The sequence below is a fragment of the Camelina sativa genome, chromosome 9 (genome assembly GCF_000633955.1).
Source record: "Camelina sativa cultivar DH55 chromosome 9, Cs, whole genome shotgun sequence".
NCBI lineage: Eukaryota > Viridiplantae > Streptophyta > Magnoliopsida > Brassicales > Brassicaceae > Camelina > Camelina sativa.
In genome coordinates, this window is record NC_025693.1 from 32,707,883 (window position 1) to 32,724,290 (window position 16,408).

General features: G+C 34.8%; 5 protein-coding genes across 7 annotated transcripts in view; 2 read left to right on the forward strand and 3 right to left on the reverse strand.

The window, feature by feature from the left end:
* LOC104713701 lies at window positions 2,171-4,976 on the forward strand. The gene is made up of 7 exons (XM_010430878.2): window positions 2,171-2,936; window positions 3,067-3,510; window positions 3,599-3,865; window positions 3,944-4,111; window positions 4,184-4,380; window positions 4,475-4,583; window positions 4,669-4,976. The coding sequence occupies exons 1-7, from the start codon at window positions 2,364-2,366 to the stop codon at window positions 4,792-4,794; spliced, it is 1,884 nt and encodes a 627-aa protein (XP_010429180.1). The 5' UTR covers window positions 2,171-2,363; the 3' UTR covers window positions 4,795-4,976.
* On the forward strand, window positions 5,240-10,483 carry LOC104713702 (kinesin-like protein KIF3A). 2 transcript variants are annotated; one of them, XM_010430880.2, is made up of 19 exons: window positions 5,240-5,589; window positions 5,702-6,009; window positions 6,107-6,278; window positions 6,388-6,458; window positions 6,558-6,741; window positions 6,880-6,989; window positions 7,093-7,192; window positions 7,273-7,359; window positions 7,436-7,612; window positions 7,696-7,969; window positions 8,069-8,230; window positions 8,327-8,542; window positions 8,634-8,671; window positions 8,760-8,923; window positions 9,005-9,247; window positions 9,329-9,394; window positions 9,480-9,605; window positions 9,696-9,761; window positions 9,855-10,483. In XM_010430880.2, exons 1-19 carry the CDS (start codon window positions 5,358-5,360, stop codon window positions 10,329-10,331), a joined length of 3,273 nt encoding a protein of 1,090 aa, XP_010429182.1. In that variant the 5' UTR covers window positions 5,240-5,357; the 3' UTR covers window positions 10,332-10,483. The 2 variants fall into 2 exon arrangements, with proteins under 2 accessions (XP_010429182.1, XP_010429183.1); XM_010430881.2 differs by having other exon boundaries at window positions 5,705-6,009.
* On the reverse strand, window positions 10,460-11,050 carry LOC104713703 (dirigent protein 4-like). Its single transcript, XM_010430882.2, has one exon. It carries the CDS (start codon window positions 11,035-11,037, stop codon window positions 10,474-10,476), a length of 564 nt encoding a protein of 187 aa, XP_010429184.1. The 5' UTR covers window positions 11,038-11,050; the 3' UTR covers window positions 10,460-10,473.
* LOC104713704 (dirigent protein 4-like) lies at window positions 12,943-13,764 on the reverse strand. The gene has a single exon (XM_010430883.1). The coding sequence runs from the start codon at window positions 13,745-13,747 to the stop codon at window positions 13,184-13,186; it is 564 nt and encodes a 187-aa protein (XP_010429185.1). The 5' UTR covers window positions 13,748-13,764; the 3' UTR covers window positions 12,943-13,183.
* The window catches only part of LOC104713705 (probable rhamnogalacturonate lyase B), a 9,114-nt gene continuing 8,137 nt past the window's right edge, over window positions 15,432-16,408 (reverse strand). For both annotated transcript variants that reach the window (XM_010430885.1, XM_010430884.2), the window contains 2 exons: window positions 16,072-16,188; window positions 15,432-15,968 (listed from right to left, as the gene is read on the reverse strand). In XM_010430885.1, the coding sequence (XP_010429187.1) occupies window positions 15,605-15,968; window positions 16,072-16,188 (481 nt within the window). In that variant the 3' untranslated portion in view covers window positions 15,432-15,604. The remainder of the gene's footprint in view (window positions 15,969-16,071; window positions 16,189-16,408) is intronic.

Sequence of the window (16,408 nt, forward strand, 5' to 3'; positions counted from 1 at the left end):
TTATAAAGCGAAAAGAAATCTAAGTCCCAATTAAAAAACCAAAATCAATTTTAGTGTAACCAAATAATTTGATTTTATTTTCTCAAAAGTTTTTAATATAAACAGATGTATTAAATTAGACGTAATCTAAAAAATTTAGATTAAAAATATGAATTAATTAATCTAAATTAATTAATCTAAATTTTTTTATATTAATTATTTTTTTAGATTAATTTTTAATGAATTAAAGAAAAAAATGAATTAATTTTTTACGATTAATTAATCTAAAAATTTTAGATTAAAAATGAATTAATTTTTAATTAATTAAAATTACATTTAATTAATTAAAATTTAGATGTAAAAACATGTCCTATTGAGAACATCTGAGGACGTTTACATTAAAAGATATATCCTATTTTTTTCTTTAATTCATTAAAAATTAATCTAAAAAAATAATTAATCTAAAAAATTTAGATTAATTAATTTAGATTAATTAATTCATATTTTTAATCTAAATTTTTTAGATTACGTCTAATTTAATACATCTGTTTATATTAAAAACTTTTGAGAAAATAAAATCAAATTATTTGGTTACACTAAAATTGATTTTGGTTTTTTAATTGGGACTTAGATTTCGTTTCGCTTAATAAGGATAACATTGTGTGATATAAGTGAATGATGTTGTTGGATCAGTTGGTTATGTCCTTGCTATTGAAATCTGAGGACGCGGGTTCGACCCACGGGAGTGTGGATTTCCAACATTTTTCTTCGATTTAGATGCTACCTTAGGTTTATCAGAATATAATTGTATGCTTTTACCGAGTGTTGTTGTGGGATCAATTGGTTAAGTCCAATGCTGGTAATGTTCGAGATTGAGGGTTTGAATCTCCCCGAGTGTGGAATGTCCACAAATTTTTTTGCGAGGAAAACGTATCAAAACAGCGTCGTTTTGCATACACGTGGATTCTGAGTCAGCATCTCTAACGGTTGACTTAAATCCGTTAACGTGGACTTTGTAATTGGCTCGATTTTGTGAGTACAGGTATGAAATTAGAAATGTATTAGGGTACATGTCTAAATTGGCACTCTTTGTTTGTACAGGCAGCAATTCGCACTTTTGAGGTGTGTACGAGTATGAAATGGCCCTTTTCCCGGCTCTAAGTCCTTCCAAAGGAGTAAGGTCATTAATTTTTTACCAATCATGTTGTAGCACATTAATTTTTTATCAATCATGTACTAAGAGCATTAGTGAGAGAATCGTTCACGTTACTCAAAAAAAAAAAATTTAATAATTTAATATATAACAAATAAGAAATCGACAAAAGATAGAGGAATGTTTCTTTCCTTGGTACTTTGAGCACCGTTCTCTTACATCTCTCCCCTTCTTATATTTTTTTTTATTAGCTTTTAATAAAAAAAATTTAAGGGAAGTAACACCGTGGTCTAAGAATCTTTAGACTCACACAAATATTAGATTAGAACAATTCTATCACCCACATAGTTTTGGGAAGATTTGGAACATATCCGCAAGGATAAAACCCTTTAAAGTTTAAAAAAGAAAAACATATCAACAAGGATGTCCAAAACTTTGATTTAAATTAGAAAGAAAATGGAAGAACATGTTCCAGTTGTGTTGTTGGAAAGATTTTACTTTTTAGGATTTTCAGCTAACCTTTGAATACAAAGACCAACCGAACAAACCAAAACAAAATGGTCGGAGACCGAACTATATAAACCTAATCAACTAAGAGTCTTTTGACTTTTTATATAAAGAGTGATATATCTTCTTTGTGTTTAAGAACACAATCTCCAATTTCCTACATAATTTTGTTTACTTATGGAAACATTTGTGATTTTATGTATAATTTGTTAAGATTGTGATTGGAACCTCATCAATTGAAATACAAACCATATGAAAAACATGTAATATGTATCATTACCATGTTCTTTTTTTTTTTTGGATTGAATTATCCATGTAACTCGAATTAGATATAAGCGTTAAGGTATGTGTTTTAAACTTTTTTGTATAAACAAAACACTAAAATAGAAATATTTTATAATCTTCTAAATTTGCGTTTGCGTTTTAAATTACTAAATTCGCAATCGCTTAATTGAACGTTTTACCATAAAAATCACGAATTTACGATTTTGTCAAAACCCTTTTGTCCCATAATTAGCCATTTCCTTTTCTAAAGAAAGAGACTTGAGACTGATAAAATCTCTGCAAGAATCGTGGGAGAGAGATTCACTTCACTCCTTCTCTGCCAAAAAAATCAAATTTTTTACTAACTAAAGAAATAAAAATCTGATCTTTCTTTTGTTTTAAAGTGTTTTCTCGTTCCCGCTTACTCCACCACCGTCAGACTCTTAAATCACTTCCCGTAATGAACAAACGCCGTGGAGTAACAACCGCCGTGACGAAACGCCGTCCGGTGATACACGTTTTACCAGACGAGACGGCGATACGAGTTGTCTGCCACGCGTCAGCAATCGGCGGCATAATAGGTCCGAACGGCTCCGTCGTATCGAAGCTCCGTCGCGAAACCGGTACTAAAATCCACTGCGAGTCTCCGGTTAACGGCTCCGACCACTGGGTTGTCTTCATCGTTGGTTCGACCGCGGTTAATAAAAGCGTTCTCTTGACTGACAGAGTCGGAGATTTCTCAGGCGGGGAACACGAAGATTGGGTGACTTGTGAGGTCTCCGCTGCTCAGTCGGCTTTGATTAGGGTTTTGGAGAGATCTTGGGTTGTTTTGGCGGCTAAAGATAGTGGCGGCGTTGTTGATGGTGAGGAGGATGAAGAAGCTTGTTGTGGGATTTTGGCTGATCGGAATCAGATTGGTGCTGTTTTGGGTTTGGGTGGCAAGAATGTGGAGTGGATGCGGAGAGAGTCTGGTGCCATGATTAGGGTTTTGCCTCCTCCCATTTGTGCTACTAACACTGATGAACTCATTCAGGTGGGTATATCACCATAAAGTTAAAGTCTTTAGCTTTTTGAAATACTTGTATTGGTAGATAAAGTTGATAAATTTGTTATGGTAGCTTTGGTTTTTTTGATTTGTGAATGTCACTTGTTTGTGTATTTAGATAACTGGAGATGTCTTGGCTGTGAAGAAGGCATTAGTTATGGTATCGACTTGTATTCAAAATAGTCCACCACTCAACGGGTATCCACCGCCGCTTTGCAGTAAAGCTTATGAGTCATCTACTGATGGAAACTCTGAGGATCCACATTCTGAGTTTTTCCCAAATCTGCATTCTTCGTTGTCTACTAATGCTTCAGAGACTGCTGAAGGAGACAGACATTTGCCTTCACTATATGAAGAAGAAGGAGACAGGTTTACTGATTCGGAAAATACAGAACGAAAAGTTGTGTTCAAGATGATCTACACAAGTGTTACAGTTGGAGGCATTATTGGGAAACAAGGAAGTATTGTTAGAGCTTTGCAGAATCAGTCAGGTGCTTCTATTTTGGTTGGAGCTCCTTTAAAAGTTTCCGGTGAACGAGTTGTTACCATTTCCGCACGTGAGGTATAGGTTCTTCTACCCTCATGCTCAGCTGCTACGTTATTATCTGAGTTTCTTTGTTGATATTTAGTCACGTTTTTGTTTGTTTTAGAACCTCGAGTCACGGTACTCTCATGCACAAAACGCTCTGGCTCTTGTCTTTGCAAGATCTGTTGAGATTGATGTTGAGAAAGGTCGGCGTCCTGGATTGCACAATGGTCCTTTGGTGAAAGCTAAGTTGTTGGTACCATCACAGTTTGCTAATAGCTTAATCGAAAATAGAAACAGAGAAGCAATCATAGCAACTGGTGCTCATGTGCACATTCCAGTAGGCGACCAGATTTTAGAGAGGATCTCAGAAAATGAAGTGGTGATTGAGGTAAGTGTGTGTTTCCTTGTTATCACTGTAATCAATTAACCAAGATTTGCTCCTTTTTGATTCTCTGACTGTTTTTAGATAAAGGGAGAGTATAGTCATGTACAGAAGACCTTGACTCAAATTTCTTCTAAATTACGAGAAAATCTATTGCCAAAGAAGGTCCTCGGAGAAATGAGAGCTAGAGATACTAATCCATATGAAAGTGAAGGAACAAGCCATATACATAATCTGCAACCATCACAACAAGTAAGTGTGTTTTTTGACTCATAGCTAGACTAATGTGTTTAATTGCTTCCATCTAATTCAACAAAAATGCAGAACACAAGCAGAGGTGATTCTCTCTCGGTATCAGATGGTGAACAAGACTTGAAGACGGTCAGAAGCGGTGCAGAAGTAATGAAACCAGTCGATTCTTTAAAGCAAACCAAGGTCCTTAAAGTTGTGGATGACTTGACACAGGGAATGAAACAGCTTCAAGTTTCTAGCAATGGAGATGTCTATTTTTCACAACCACGGTCTGTGTTTTTTTTTTGCCAAGAACAGTGGATTCATATTGTTTACAATAATCTCGGTGACTAAAACAGAGAGTTGGTTTTTGTTTTGAAGCAGAAGTAAAGGTGTATCTTTGAGAAAACTTACCTTGGAGTTAGTAGTCGAGAAAGATGCTCTTGGTTCACTCTATGGCAGAGATGGCACCGGTCTGAATAATCTCTCACAGGTACATAAATCATACCTTCTCTTAATATATATATCCATTTAGATGCTAAGACCTTGAAGTTGATGGGTTCTTGTAAAACCAATAGATTTCAGGAGCCAAAGTAGATGTGAAGGATCCTAAAGGAGTTGAAGCGACAGTCTTAATCAGTGGGAATCCTGAGCAAACCCGCACAGCGATGTCTTTGATTGATTCAATACTTGCTGATAAATGAGATTTGCCTTTTAGCAGCTACTTTTTGGGGTGTTTTGTTTTTGTCTTAGTTAACCAATATATATGGTAAAACTCCACCCTTTTGTGAACTGGTTTTGAAAACTATCAGTTGTCAGAAGTTTTAGAGTTACATAACCTTGGAATATTTTTTGTATTTGGTGATGAAAACGTTTCGAAGGTTAATGTAACTCTCAAATCAGATATAAAAAATATTATCTTCTCCTAATCCTAATCGTAATTACGAAAGTTCATTTCAAAGATTCTGTAAAGACAACCCCAACAGCTAGAAACAATACTCTCCCTCTCTCAAGAATCCGGTCCGCTTAATTAACCAATACCGGTTTACGTTATCATTTTACCGGTCTGATTTTGTTTGGTTTGGGTCTGTGGCTTAAACGGTCGTCTTCATAAGATTTTCAAATTTTAAAAAAACAGAAACGCAGAAAAGGAAAAAAAATATTCCTCAAGTCACGCCTTTCTCTTATCACTCTCTCTCTCTCTTTATCTTTTTCAAGTTCTAAGAGACACAAATTTGATTTTCGAATTTTATTTTCTGGGATTACAATGGAAGATATTCAGATCGACGCAGCAGCAGCTCCGGCGGATCCAATACTCATGTCGCTTTGTTCACCGGAGATTCCGTATTCCCAATTCGTTAGTGATGCAACTGTGAAACTAGATATCGGAGATACTTCCTTCGTCGATTCCTGTGAAGAAGATTCTCTGGGCGATTCCATGGTGTGTGATCCTAATTCGAGACTCGTCACTACTGGTTTCACAAAACCTAATTGCACAGGTTCGACTCCTCTCACTCTCGATTTCAAATTGAAATATCCTAATTTCTCCCAATTACTTGTCAAAACCCTAGGGTTTTTAATTGATTTTGTTCAATTTGGCTTTTGATTTAGCAGATGAGACTATAATGTTCATAAATGCTGGAGGAGATGATGATTCAAAGGTATTGTTAGATTCGGAATTCAAAATACTCAGAGATACTTATTTCGAAGGAGGTGATGTGATGAGGACTGAGGAGTCTATCGTTGAAGCCGGAGACTGTCCGTTCGTTTATCAGTCAGCTCGTGTCGGCAACTTTAGCTACCGGTTAAACAATCTTGTTCCTGGAGAATACTTGATCGATCTCCATTTCGCTGAGATTATTAATACTAATGGACCTAAAGGGATAAGGGTGTTCAATGTCTATGTTCAAGATGAGAAGGCAAGTAGATTTTGCTGGATGATGATGGTTGTGTTTATATGTAGTTATGAACTGAAGATTTTGTGTGATGCTGAGATTAGTGTTTGTTTGTTTGCAGGTGTTAACTGAATTCGATATCTTCTCGGTTGTTGGCGCAAACAGGCCACTCCTGTTGGCTGACTTAAGGGTCATGGTGATGGATGATGGATTGATCAGGGTAAGGTTTGAAGGAATCAATGGAAGTCCAGTGGTTTGTGGGATTTGTGTGAGGAAAGCGCCACAGGTTTCAGGTATCGGCTCTTCTCTTGTGCGTGCTTTTTTATTGTGATTTTAACTTGGTAAGGGAGTATCTCAAAGTTTTATAGTTACCATCTCATTCGTTGTATTGTTATTTTACAGTTCCAAGGACATCACAAGACTATATTAAGTGTGAGAATTGTGCTACAGAAATAGAGATTTCTCCTAGACGGGTACTGTTTTAACTAGCTTGCTGGCTCTTATTTCCTAGTATCATTATTAGTGTTATGGATTACCTAAGCTTCTGCTTCTTTATGTTGTTATTTGAGCAGAAGAGGCTTATGCGAGCCAAAGCTCATGACAAGTATGAGAAGAAGATAGCAGAGCTTTCTGAACGATATGAACATAAGACAAACGAGTGTCACGAAGCATGGATGTCACTGACCTCTGCCAATGAGCAACTAGAGAAAGTGAGTATGGAACTTGACATAAAGATGTACGAGGCACGCTCTCTAGGTAATGCAGAACTTGGCCTATCTGACATTTGGTTGAAAGTGGGAAAATTCCCATCAATGTCAATCCAAATTTGCTACTGTTATATCTTTTTTCTGACGGAGGTTTTCTTGCTCTTGATTTGGTGCTTACTTGAAACAGACCAAACTGTGGTAACACAAGCTGATTGTTTGAAGAGTATCACTAGCAAGTATGAGAATGACAAGAGACATTGGGCCACTGCTCTAGATACTCTACAGGAGAAAATAGAGGTAGCCGTGTATTTCGATATATACTTTGTTGTATCAGAGTCTCTCTGTAACATTCATTTTTTAAAATGATTCTTTTGTGCTTTATGAAACTGTTGCTATGCAGATAATGAAAAGGGAACAATCTCAGCTATCACAGGAAGCACACGAATGCGTGGAAGGGATCCCTGAATTGTATAAAATGGTTGATGGAGTTCAAGCACTCGGTGAGTTCTACTAATTTGGTTCTGAAGATAGGGTTTATAAAGGCACTTTCATGAACTAATGTATCAACTTGTAAAAACAGTTTCACAGTGTGAGGATCTTAAGCATAAGTACAGTGAGGAACAAGCGAAGAGAAAGGAGCTGTACAACTATATACAAGAGACTAAAGGTATTGATTCTGATCTTTTTATATTTGTTTGCCTAAGCTTCTTCATCGTACATTACTGATAACATCTTTACCTCAGGCAATATTAGAGTATTTTGTCGCTGCCGCCCTTTGAACAAGGAGGAGACATCAACCAAGTCTGCAACAATCATTGACTTCGATGGAGCAAAAGATGGAGAGCTTGGTGTTATTACAGGAAACAATTCCAAGAAAGGTTTCAAATTTGACAGAGTGTATTCACCGAAAGATGGTCAAGGTAGTGTATATTTCATGGTTAAGTTAGATAATTATGTATGACTAACACTAATTATTAACCAAGTTTCCATCCTGATCTTGCAGTTGATGTCTTTGCCGATGCTTCTCCTATGGTTGTCTCAGTGCTAGACGGCTACAATGTCTGTATTTTTGCATACGGGCAAACAGGAACAGGAAAGACGTTTACAATGGAAGGTACTCCACAGAACAGGGGTGTCAACTACAGAACTGTCGAGCAATTATTTGAAGTTGCTAGAGAAAGGAAAGAGACAATTTCATACAGCATATCAGTTAGCGTCCTGGAAGTATACAATGAACAGATAAGAGATCTGTTGGCAACATCTCCACCGTTAAAGAAGTAAGACTTATTTCTTTACATAATTAAGTCCAAACAACAGGGATTGAACTCTCTATAGGCTTGATCTTAATCATTTTTTTTATGTACTTTACTACAAAGGTTGGAGATAAAACAGTCCTCTGACGGATCCCATCATGTTCCTGGATTAGTAGAAGCAAATGTGGAAAACATAAATGAAGTATGGAATGTTCTTCAGGCTGGGAGCAATGCAAGAGCTGTTGGATCCAATAATGTGAATGAGCATAGCAGCCGCTCCCACTGGTATATGCCTCTCTCGCACTTGTTTGAATGTTTCTCTTTCCAATATTTTATATCACAATATGACGGTTGTTTAATACAGTAACTTCATCTTTGCAGCATGCTCTCTATAATGGTAAAAGCAAAGAACCTGATGAATGGTGATTGCACAAAAAGCAAGCTTTGGCTTGTAGATTTAGCCGGAAGTGAGAGGTTGGCAAAGACTGACGTGCAAGGTGAGCGTCTGAAGGAAGCACAGAACATCAATAGATCGCTTTCAGCTCTCGGGGATGTGATTTATGCATTGGCAACAAAGAGTAGTCACATTCCATACAGGTTAGTCTTAGTCTGCATTATTATGCATAATTATCTCTCTCCGTCTTTGTGCCCTTCAATAATTTAACACTTTCCAATTATAAATTTTCAGGAACTCAAAACTAACTCATTTGCTTCAAGACTCACTGGGTAAGAAAATTCATGAACTTCTCTTAGCTACCAATCTGTAATTACACTGTGCATTTGGTAAAGTGGTGCGTATGTGAAAATGGTGCAGGAGGTGACTCAAAGACGCTCATGTTTGTGCAAATCAGCCCCTCTGAGCATGATGTGAGTGAGACTTTAAGTTCACTCAACTTTGCTACTCGTGTAAGAGGGGTTGAGTTGGGTCCTGCAAGGAAGCAAGTTGACACCGGTGAGATTCAGAAGATGAAATCGATGGTATGGCCTCTGTAAATTTCTTTTTCTTCCTGGATTGTGTCACAGCTTTCCTTATTGCTTCTTCATATATCACTTCTAAAGGTGGAGAAAGCAAGGCAAGAAAGCCGAGCTAAAGATGAATCCATAAAGAAATTGGAAGAGAACATACAGAACCTAGAATGTAAGCACAAAGGAAGAGACCACGCATACAGAAGTCTCCAGGAAAAGAACAAAGAACTTGAAAGCCAGGTTGATTTACTGAATAACCAATCAGAAAAACAAAGCGCACAGCTTCAAGAAAGACTAAAGAGTAGAGATGAAATTTGCAGCAATCTCCAGCAAAAGGTTCGTTCTCTTGTTCAATTCCGCTCAACATTTCCTCTGTTACCATTTTATGGCTAACAGGTATCATTTTTCCCACTAAAGGTCAAGGAGCTAGAATGTAAGCTCCGGGAGAGACACCAATCAGACTCTGCAGCTTACCACCAGAAGGTTTCCTGAGCTCGATATTGAATGTTACATAAATTTCATTCTGTTTTGCTGAGAGTTACCAAACTTCTTAAAACAATGCCTGCAGGTTAAAGATCTTGAGAATAAATTGAAAGATTTTGAAGGCAATTCCCTTGTGTTGCAACAGAAGGCCAAAGATTATGAGAATAAGTTGAAAGAGTCCGAAGGCAACTCGTTTGTGTGGCAGCAGAAGGTTAGGGAAGACTAATTCAGTCTCAAACTTGTGATCATTTTTATTTGGAAATTCTCACCATGTCTCTCTTCTATTCTTATGGTGTCCCAGATTAAAGAGTTGGAGACAAAACACAAAGCCGAGCAAAGCCAAGAAGCAGTGTTACTACGACAGAAGGTTTGTTTCGTGGGTTGTCTCAGGATTTTGTAGCTTCTGATTCCCCATATCACCAGAGTGTTGAATCAATTGGTTTTGTGTTTTGTTTTGCAGATTAAAGAACTTGAAATGAGGCTAAAGGAGCAAGAGCAGCATATACAACAAATGGCAACAACTAGAGAATTCCCTGATGCTGTGAATGCTACTCCTAATGAAGTAAGAACCTGCTTCAAAGACGACAACTTTGGCAATGAGAATATAGAATCCAACAACAACATCCTGAGGACATCAAACCGTCTCAAGAATAAAAGACATGATTCATTAAATCTCAATGAGATGACTAGAAAGAAGAGGGCCTCGAGAAGCGGCGAAACAGAGAACAACGGTGAAGATCCTCATCATATGAAGGAGAAACGGATCAGGAAATCAGACCCACCAAAGGTTCTCCCCAGAGTAGTCAGACCTACAAGACCAGCTTCTGGTTCATCAAACCCAGTCCCTGTGGCTCATAAGAGAGTTATTAAAAGAGAACAACAAGAAGCTCCGGTCGGGAAAGAGAGAGACTCCAAGAAGAAGATCTGGTCGAGATAAATAATATAACTAAAGAGCATAGAGAAATTCTTAATCTCTTGTGATTCTCTGTAGGAACTACAATACTGATTTCTTTTCTTAAATTTTTCAAAGACATCAAAAGCAACATAGTTATCCATAGTAGTATTAAATCTAAATGTTGTTAATAATGATAGAGAGTGACATGGTACTCAACGATTGCATCACCATTGGTCAAGTTAACTGAGTATGTATTGAGTAGAGCCACTCCTCTAGCCATCCTAAACCTTCCTCGACCTCCCACAACGGCGACCTCCCTCTCCTTCTCCATTATGGTGTTCCTCGAGAACACGGAGAAGGAACTGCCGTTAAACTTGCCGGAGGTGAATCCGAAGTCGATGTACATGGTTAACGTGGGAACATCTTTTCCAGAGGAAACCCACATTCCTCTAGCGTTTCCTATCTTCTTGGATTTCGGGTCCGGTCCTACGGTAAGAGGGTCATCAACGGCGAAAAGGGAGCCGAAGGGTGACGGAGAAGAGCTGTTGTCTCCACCGGTGAGAGTGGGTTTGGCAATGAGGACAGCTGATGCATTTGGGGATGTGAGAGTGTCGTGAAAGAAGAAATGAAGATTGGTGACCACTTCTTGTTTTGGTGTGAATGGACGAGTTTTTGAGTAGTATTCACCGAGCGCGAAGGTGATGCATAGATAAAGACTAAACCCAACAATTCCTATTCTCTTACCCATTCTCTCTTGTCTATAGATCCTTTTTGTTTTACTTACGTAATAATGTAACATATATATATATAAGAACAAACAAAGATTGCAGTTGCGCTTTTGAATATACTACTCAATATGGTCAGACTTTGGAATGATTTGGAATCAAATCATTTATTGATTTGTTTTCCTCTCGGTCTATGATTTACATTAGATGGTTCTGTGGTCCCATACCTTAATTAAGATTGTTAATTTTATTTATATTTCCTTTTCAGAATTTTTTATTTTTGTTTTGTTGACTATTACTTTAAGATATTTTTTAAATAGTTATTTTAGTTGAAAAACCTTATAATTAATTTGGAATCAAACCATTTATTGATTTGTTTCCCCCTTGATCTATCGTTTACATTAGATGGTTCTGTGGTTCCAGACCTTAATTAAGATTGTTAACTTCATTTATATTTCCTTTTCAGAATTTTTTGTTTTTATTTTTGTTGACTATTACTTTAAGACATTTTTTAAATAGTTATTTTAGTTGAAAAACCTTATAATTAATTTGGAATCAAACCATTTATTGATTTGTTTCCCCCTTGATCTATCGTTTACATTAGATGGTTCTGTGGTTCCAGACCTTAATTAAGATTGTTAACTTCATTTATATTTCCTTTTCAGAATTTTTTGTTTTTATTTTTGTTGACTATTACTTTAAGACATTTTTTAAATAGTTATTTTAGTTGAAAAACCTTATAATTAATTTGGAATCAAACCATTTATTGATTTGTTTCCCCCTTGATCTATCGTTTACATTAGATGGTTCTGTGGTTCCAGACCTTAATTAAGATTGTTAACTTCATTTATATTTCCTTTTCAGAATTTTTTGTTTTTATTTTTGTTGACTATTACTTTAAGACATTTTTTAAATAGTTATTTTAGTTGAAAAACCTTATAATTAATTTGGAATCAAACCATTTATTGATTTGTTTCCCCCTTGATCTATCGTTTACATTAGATGGTTCTGTGGTTCCAGACCTTAATTAAGATTGTTAACTTCATTTATATTTCCTTTTCAGAATTTTTTGTTTTTATTTTTGTTGACTATTACTTTAAGACATTTTTTAAATAGTTATTTTAGTTGAAAAGCTTTATAATTAATTTGGAATCAAACCAATTATTGATTTGTTTCCCCTCGGTCTATGGTTTACATTAGATGGTTCTGTGGTCCCAGACCTTAATTAAGATTGTTAACTTCATTTATATTTCCTTTTTAGAATTTTTTGTTTTTATTTTTGTTGACTATTACTTTAAGACATTTTTTAAATAGTTATTTTAGTTGAAAAACTTTATAATTAATTTGGAATCAAACCATTTATTGATTTGTTTCCCCTCGGTCTATGGTTTACATTAGATGGTTCTGTGGTCCCAGCCCTTAATTAAGATTGTTACCTTCATTTATATTTCCTTTTCAGAATTTTTTGTTTCTATTTTTGTTGACTATTACTTTAATACATTTTTTAAATAGTTATTTTAGTTGAAAAACTTTATAATTAGTTTGGAATCAAACCATTTATTGATTTGTTTCCCCCTCGGTCTATGGTTTACATTAGATGGTTCTGTGGACCGAGACCTTAATTAAGATTGTTAACTTCATTCATATTTCCTTTTCAGAATTTTTGTTTTTATTTTTGTTGACTATTACTTTAAGACATTTTGAAGTAGTTATTTTAGTTGAAAAACTTTATAATTAATTTTATTTCTTACTAAAAGATTCTTTTATTAATAATTTAGTTGAGGCTATGAATGTTAGCAAGTTTTAAAGTGGTTTTGGGATTACGGATTTGGTTTGTAATTTTTAGTTTTTGTGTTAAAAACTTCTTAAAAATTGAAAAATTTTTGAAACATAGATTTTAGTTTTTGTTTGAAAAAATTGAGAAAAAGTTAAAACCATCAAAATCTAGATATTCCCTATTTTTTTCTCATAATCTTTATTGGCTGTAAAGTAGATTTTTAGAAAATCTAAAACTAAAAACAACTTCAAAATCTACAACCATTCAAGGTCTAGAAAATCTACAACTTCAAAGTCTTTGATATAAACTGAACGATACTTCAAAGTCTTTGAAATAAACTGAACGATACTTATAGCAACATAGTTATCCGTAATTTACGGACCGTAATGTTGTTAATAATGATAGAGAGTGACATGGTACTCAACGATAGCATCACCATTGGTCAAGTTAACTGAGTATGTATTGAGTAGAGCCGCTCCTCTAGCCATCCTAAACCTTCCTCGACCTCCCACAACGGCTGCCTCCCTCTCTTTCTCCATTATGGTATTCCTCGAAAACACGGAGAAGGAACTGCCGTTGAACTTGCCGGAGGTGAATCCGAAGTCGATGTACATGGTTAACGTGGGAGCATGTTTTCCAGAGGAAACGTACATTCCTCTAGCGTTCCCTATCTTCTCAGATTTCGGGTCCGGTCCTACGGTAAGAGGGTCATCAACGGCGAAAAGAGAGCCGAAGGGTGACGGAGAAGAGCTGTTGTCTCCTCCGGTGAGAGTGGGTTTGGCAATGAGGACAGCTGATGCGTTTGGGGATGTGAGAGTGTCATGAAAGAAGAAATGGAGTTTGGTGACCACTTCTTGTTTTGGTGTGAATGGACGAGTTTTTGAGTAGTATTCACCGAGTGCGAAGGTGATGCATAGATAAAGACTGAACCCAACAATTCCTATTCTCTTACCCATTCTCTCTTGTCTATAGATCCTTTTTGTTTTACATGTAATAATGTAACATTACTAACATATATATAGGAACGAACAAAGATTGCAGTTGCGCTTTTGAATATATTACTCAATAGGGTCAGACTTTGGAATGATTTGGAGTCAAACCATTTATTGATTTGTTTCTCCCCTCGGTCTATGATTTACATTAGATGGTTCTGTGATCCCAGACCTTAATTTAGATAACTTCATTCTGTGATCCCAAACTTTATTTTTGTTGACTATTGCTTTAGTGCATTTTTTAAGTAGTTATTTTAGTTGAAAAACTTTATAATTAATTTGATTTCTTACTAAAATATTCTTTTATTAATACTGAAAAAGGAGAAAGTAGGAGAAAATTTTGGTTTAAAAAATAAGAAAAATTTACCTTTCCATTAAAAAAGTTTTACCAATAAAACATAGTTGAAAGCAATATTTTTGAATAAATTATTTTGTTAGATGAAAAGTATGAGACAATCTATTGTTATATAGAAGTGAGTTTTTACAAAATTTAGAATTAATAATTAATTGTGTATTTTCCTTAATCTCATTTCTATTTTTTTGTAGAATTAATAACTTAAAATTAAAAATAATTAAATATCGTTATAATTTCGAATTTTATGAAATATATAATCTCCTTATAATTATTTAATTTTTTTTTAATTTTTGTAATTTTTTTGATAATTATCTTTTTACATTATTAATATTAATATTGTTTAAAACAAAATATTTTGTTTTTGTTGTAATCTCAAATCTCTCATATTAAATATTAACTTTTACATGTGTCTAAATCTCAGATTGATATAAAATTGACACATGTCAAAATCTTGTTAATGTAACTTTTAAACCCAACTTTATATAATAAGATTTAGTTGAGGCTATGAATGTTTGCAAGTTTTAAAGTGGTTTTAGGATTACGGATTTGGTTTGTAATTTTTAGTTTTTATGTTAAAAACTTCTTAAAAATTGAAAAATTATTGAAACATAGATCCGATACTTATAGACTAAAATCCTAAGTTAATTATATACAGAAGTCAAAACTGAAACCAAACGTAATAAATTGATTCGATATCACTCATATATCTATTTTAAACAAATAGATATATGAGAGTGATATTTTAAACTAAATTGCACATTGTAAAATCAAAAAGAATAATCAAAGAGAAGACAGAAGCAGTTATGATCTATTTGTTAAAAAGAAATATTTTAGTGAACTGTGAGATCAAACATGCTTCTCTAGCTATGATCAAAATGAATGATGATACGTAGTATGTCTGTATGCGTGATGGTAACGTTTTGCCTGCCCTCAGGCCCCTCACATTCTCTATTATGAATCTCCCTTTTCTGTCAGCTTTCGTCCAAAATCGATAGAGTCAGTAGAGAGCAGCTTAGTGGGTGATGGAGTCAGTAGAGAGTAGCTTAGTAGGTGAAGAAAGAGACATGTGACCGGGTAAATAATTATAGGCGCTAATGTTCAAATTCAATGTTTGATATATCGATCCTAATTAAGTATATTTTAAATATTTTGATATGTTAGTTTGAGTTCTAAAGTATATGCTAGGTTCTTGCGCGGGTCATATGCGAAAAATCACTCCTTACACATGCATGTAACTATCGATTTCATTCTCCATATATACACAAGCATACAAAACTAAATGTACAAATCATATAACGGTAAATAAAGTTGGTCTTATTATATTCATCTTCATATATTATTACATTCATCTTCATATTATTACATTCAAATAAATAAAATAAAACTAACTCTATTTAAAATTAACAAATTTAAACCTCCCTCTCTACACTACATTACTATTATTTTCAATCGATCCGATTTATTTCTCAAGTTCTAAAAGGACTTTCAAGACGAATATAATCATACATAATACCTTCAAATGGTCCTATACTTCTCGATTGTGTTAAATATATCGTATTATCACCAATATTTAGTAAACTTACGGCGACGTCTATACTATACAATCTATATAAACCATGAATTCCATGTCTCGCGATTGCATTGTCTTTTCCGATAAAACCCGTCGTGAAAATATGATCGGATTTCGGATCGTTGATCCGAATTTGTAATTCGGAATTTGCGGCTGATGCTAGAGCTATTCTGAGCGTGTAGAGTCCTACTCGGTTCACGTTTCTAAGGTTAAATATGATTTGCCATGTCGTTGGTTGGTATGTTTTGTTTCCAACGTTTCTATATAGTTAAATGAAAAGATGATTAGACATATAAGTTTTAGTATAAGAGCATTGATATAGAAAAATATATATATAGAGAGTTATATATGTTATGTATTTACCTGGTAACATGTGCAAAGAACCAATCTCTTCTATAATCACTCACACCCACTGTGTACACAAGATCGTTTTGAGGGTATAAATCTGCGTAACGATCCCACAATCCATATTGCCTAAATCTGCAGAAGTAAAAAAAAAAACATTAATGAATTAATGCGTGTGCTAATTATAGATAGGATTGTCAAAATGGGTTAAATAAGTGAAAAAGAGTAACAGAACAAAACCAGCATGAAGTCCGCCAAGAATTAATACGACAGGAACAAAAAAAATAATTGAAAATTCCTACTTATATAATATATATGTAAAACTATTATTCTACCAAAATATATATATATATAT

What these genes read in the sequence shown, in the direction of transcription:
- LOC104713701 (XM_010430878.2), top strand. Translation starts at nt 2,364, where the DNA reads ATGAACAAACGCCGTGGAGTAACAACCGCCGTGACGAAACGCCGTCCG. An exon ending in GTCTATTTTTCACAACCACG is followed by an intron (nt 4,381 to 4,474) that starts GTCTGTGTTTTT and finishes GTTTTGAAGCAG; the next exon opens with AAGTAAAGGTGTATCTTTGA. An exon ending in GTCTGAATAATCTCTCACAG is followed by an intron (nt 4,584 to 4,668) that starts GTACATAAATCA and finishes TAAAACCAATAG; the next exon opens with ATTTCAGGAGCCAAAGTAGA.
- LOC104713702 (XM_010430880.2), top strand. Translation starts at nt 5,358, where the DNA reads ATGGAAGATATTCAGATCGACGCAGCAGCAGCTCCGGCGGATCCAATA. An exon ending in TAGAGATTTCTCCTAGACGG is followed by an intron (nt 6,459 to 6,557) that starts GTACTGTTTTAA and finishes TTATTTGAGCAG; the next exon opens with AAGAGGCTTATGCGAGCCAA. An exon ending in CTGCAGCTTACCACCAGAAG is followed by an intron (nt 9,395 to 9,479) that starts GTTTCCTGAGCT and finishes CAATGCCTGCAG; the next exon opens with GTTAAAGATCTTGAGAATAA.
- LOC104713703 (XM_010430882.2), bottom strand. Translation starts at nt 11,037, where the DNA reads ATGGGTAAGAGAATAGGAATTGTTGGGTTTAGTCTTTATCTATGCATC.
- LOC104713704 (XM_010430883.1), bottom strand. Translation starts at nt 13,747, where the DNA reads ATGGGTAAGAGAATAGGAATTGTTGGGTTCAGTCTTTATCTATGCATC.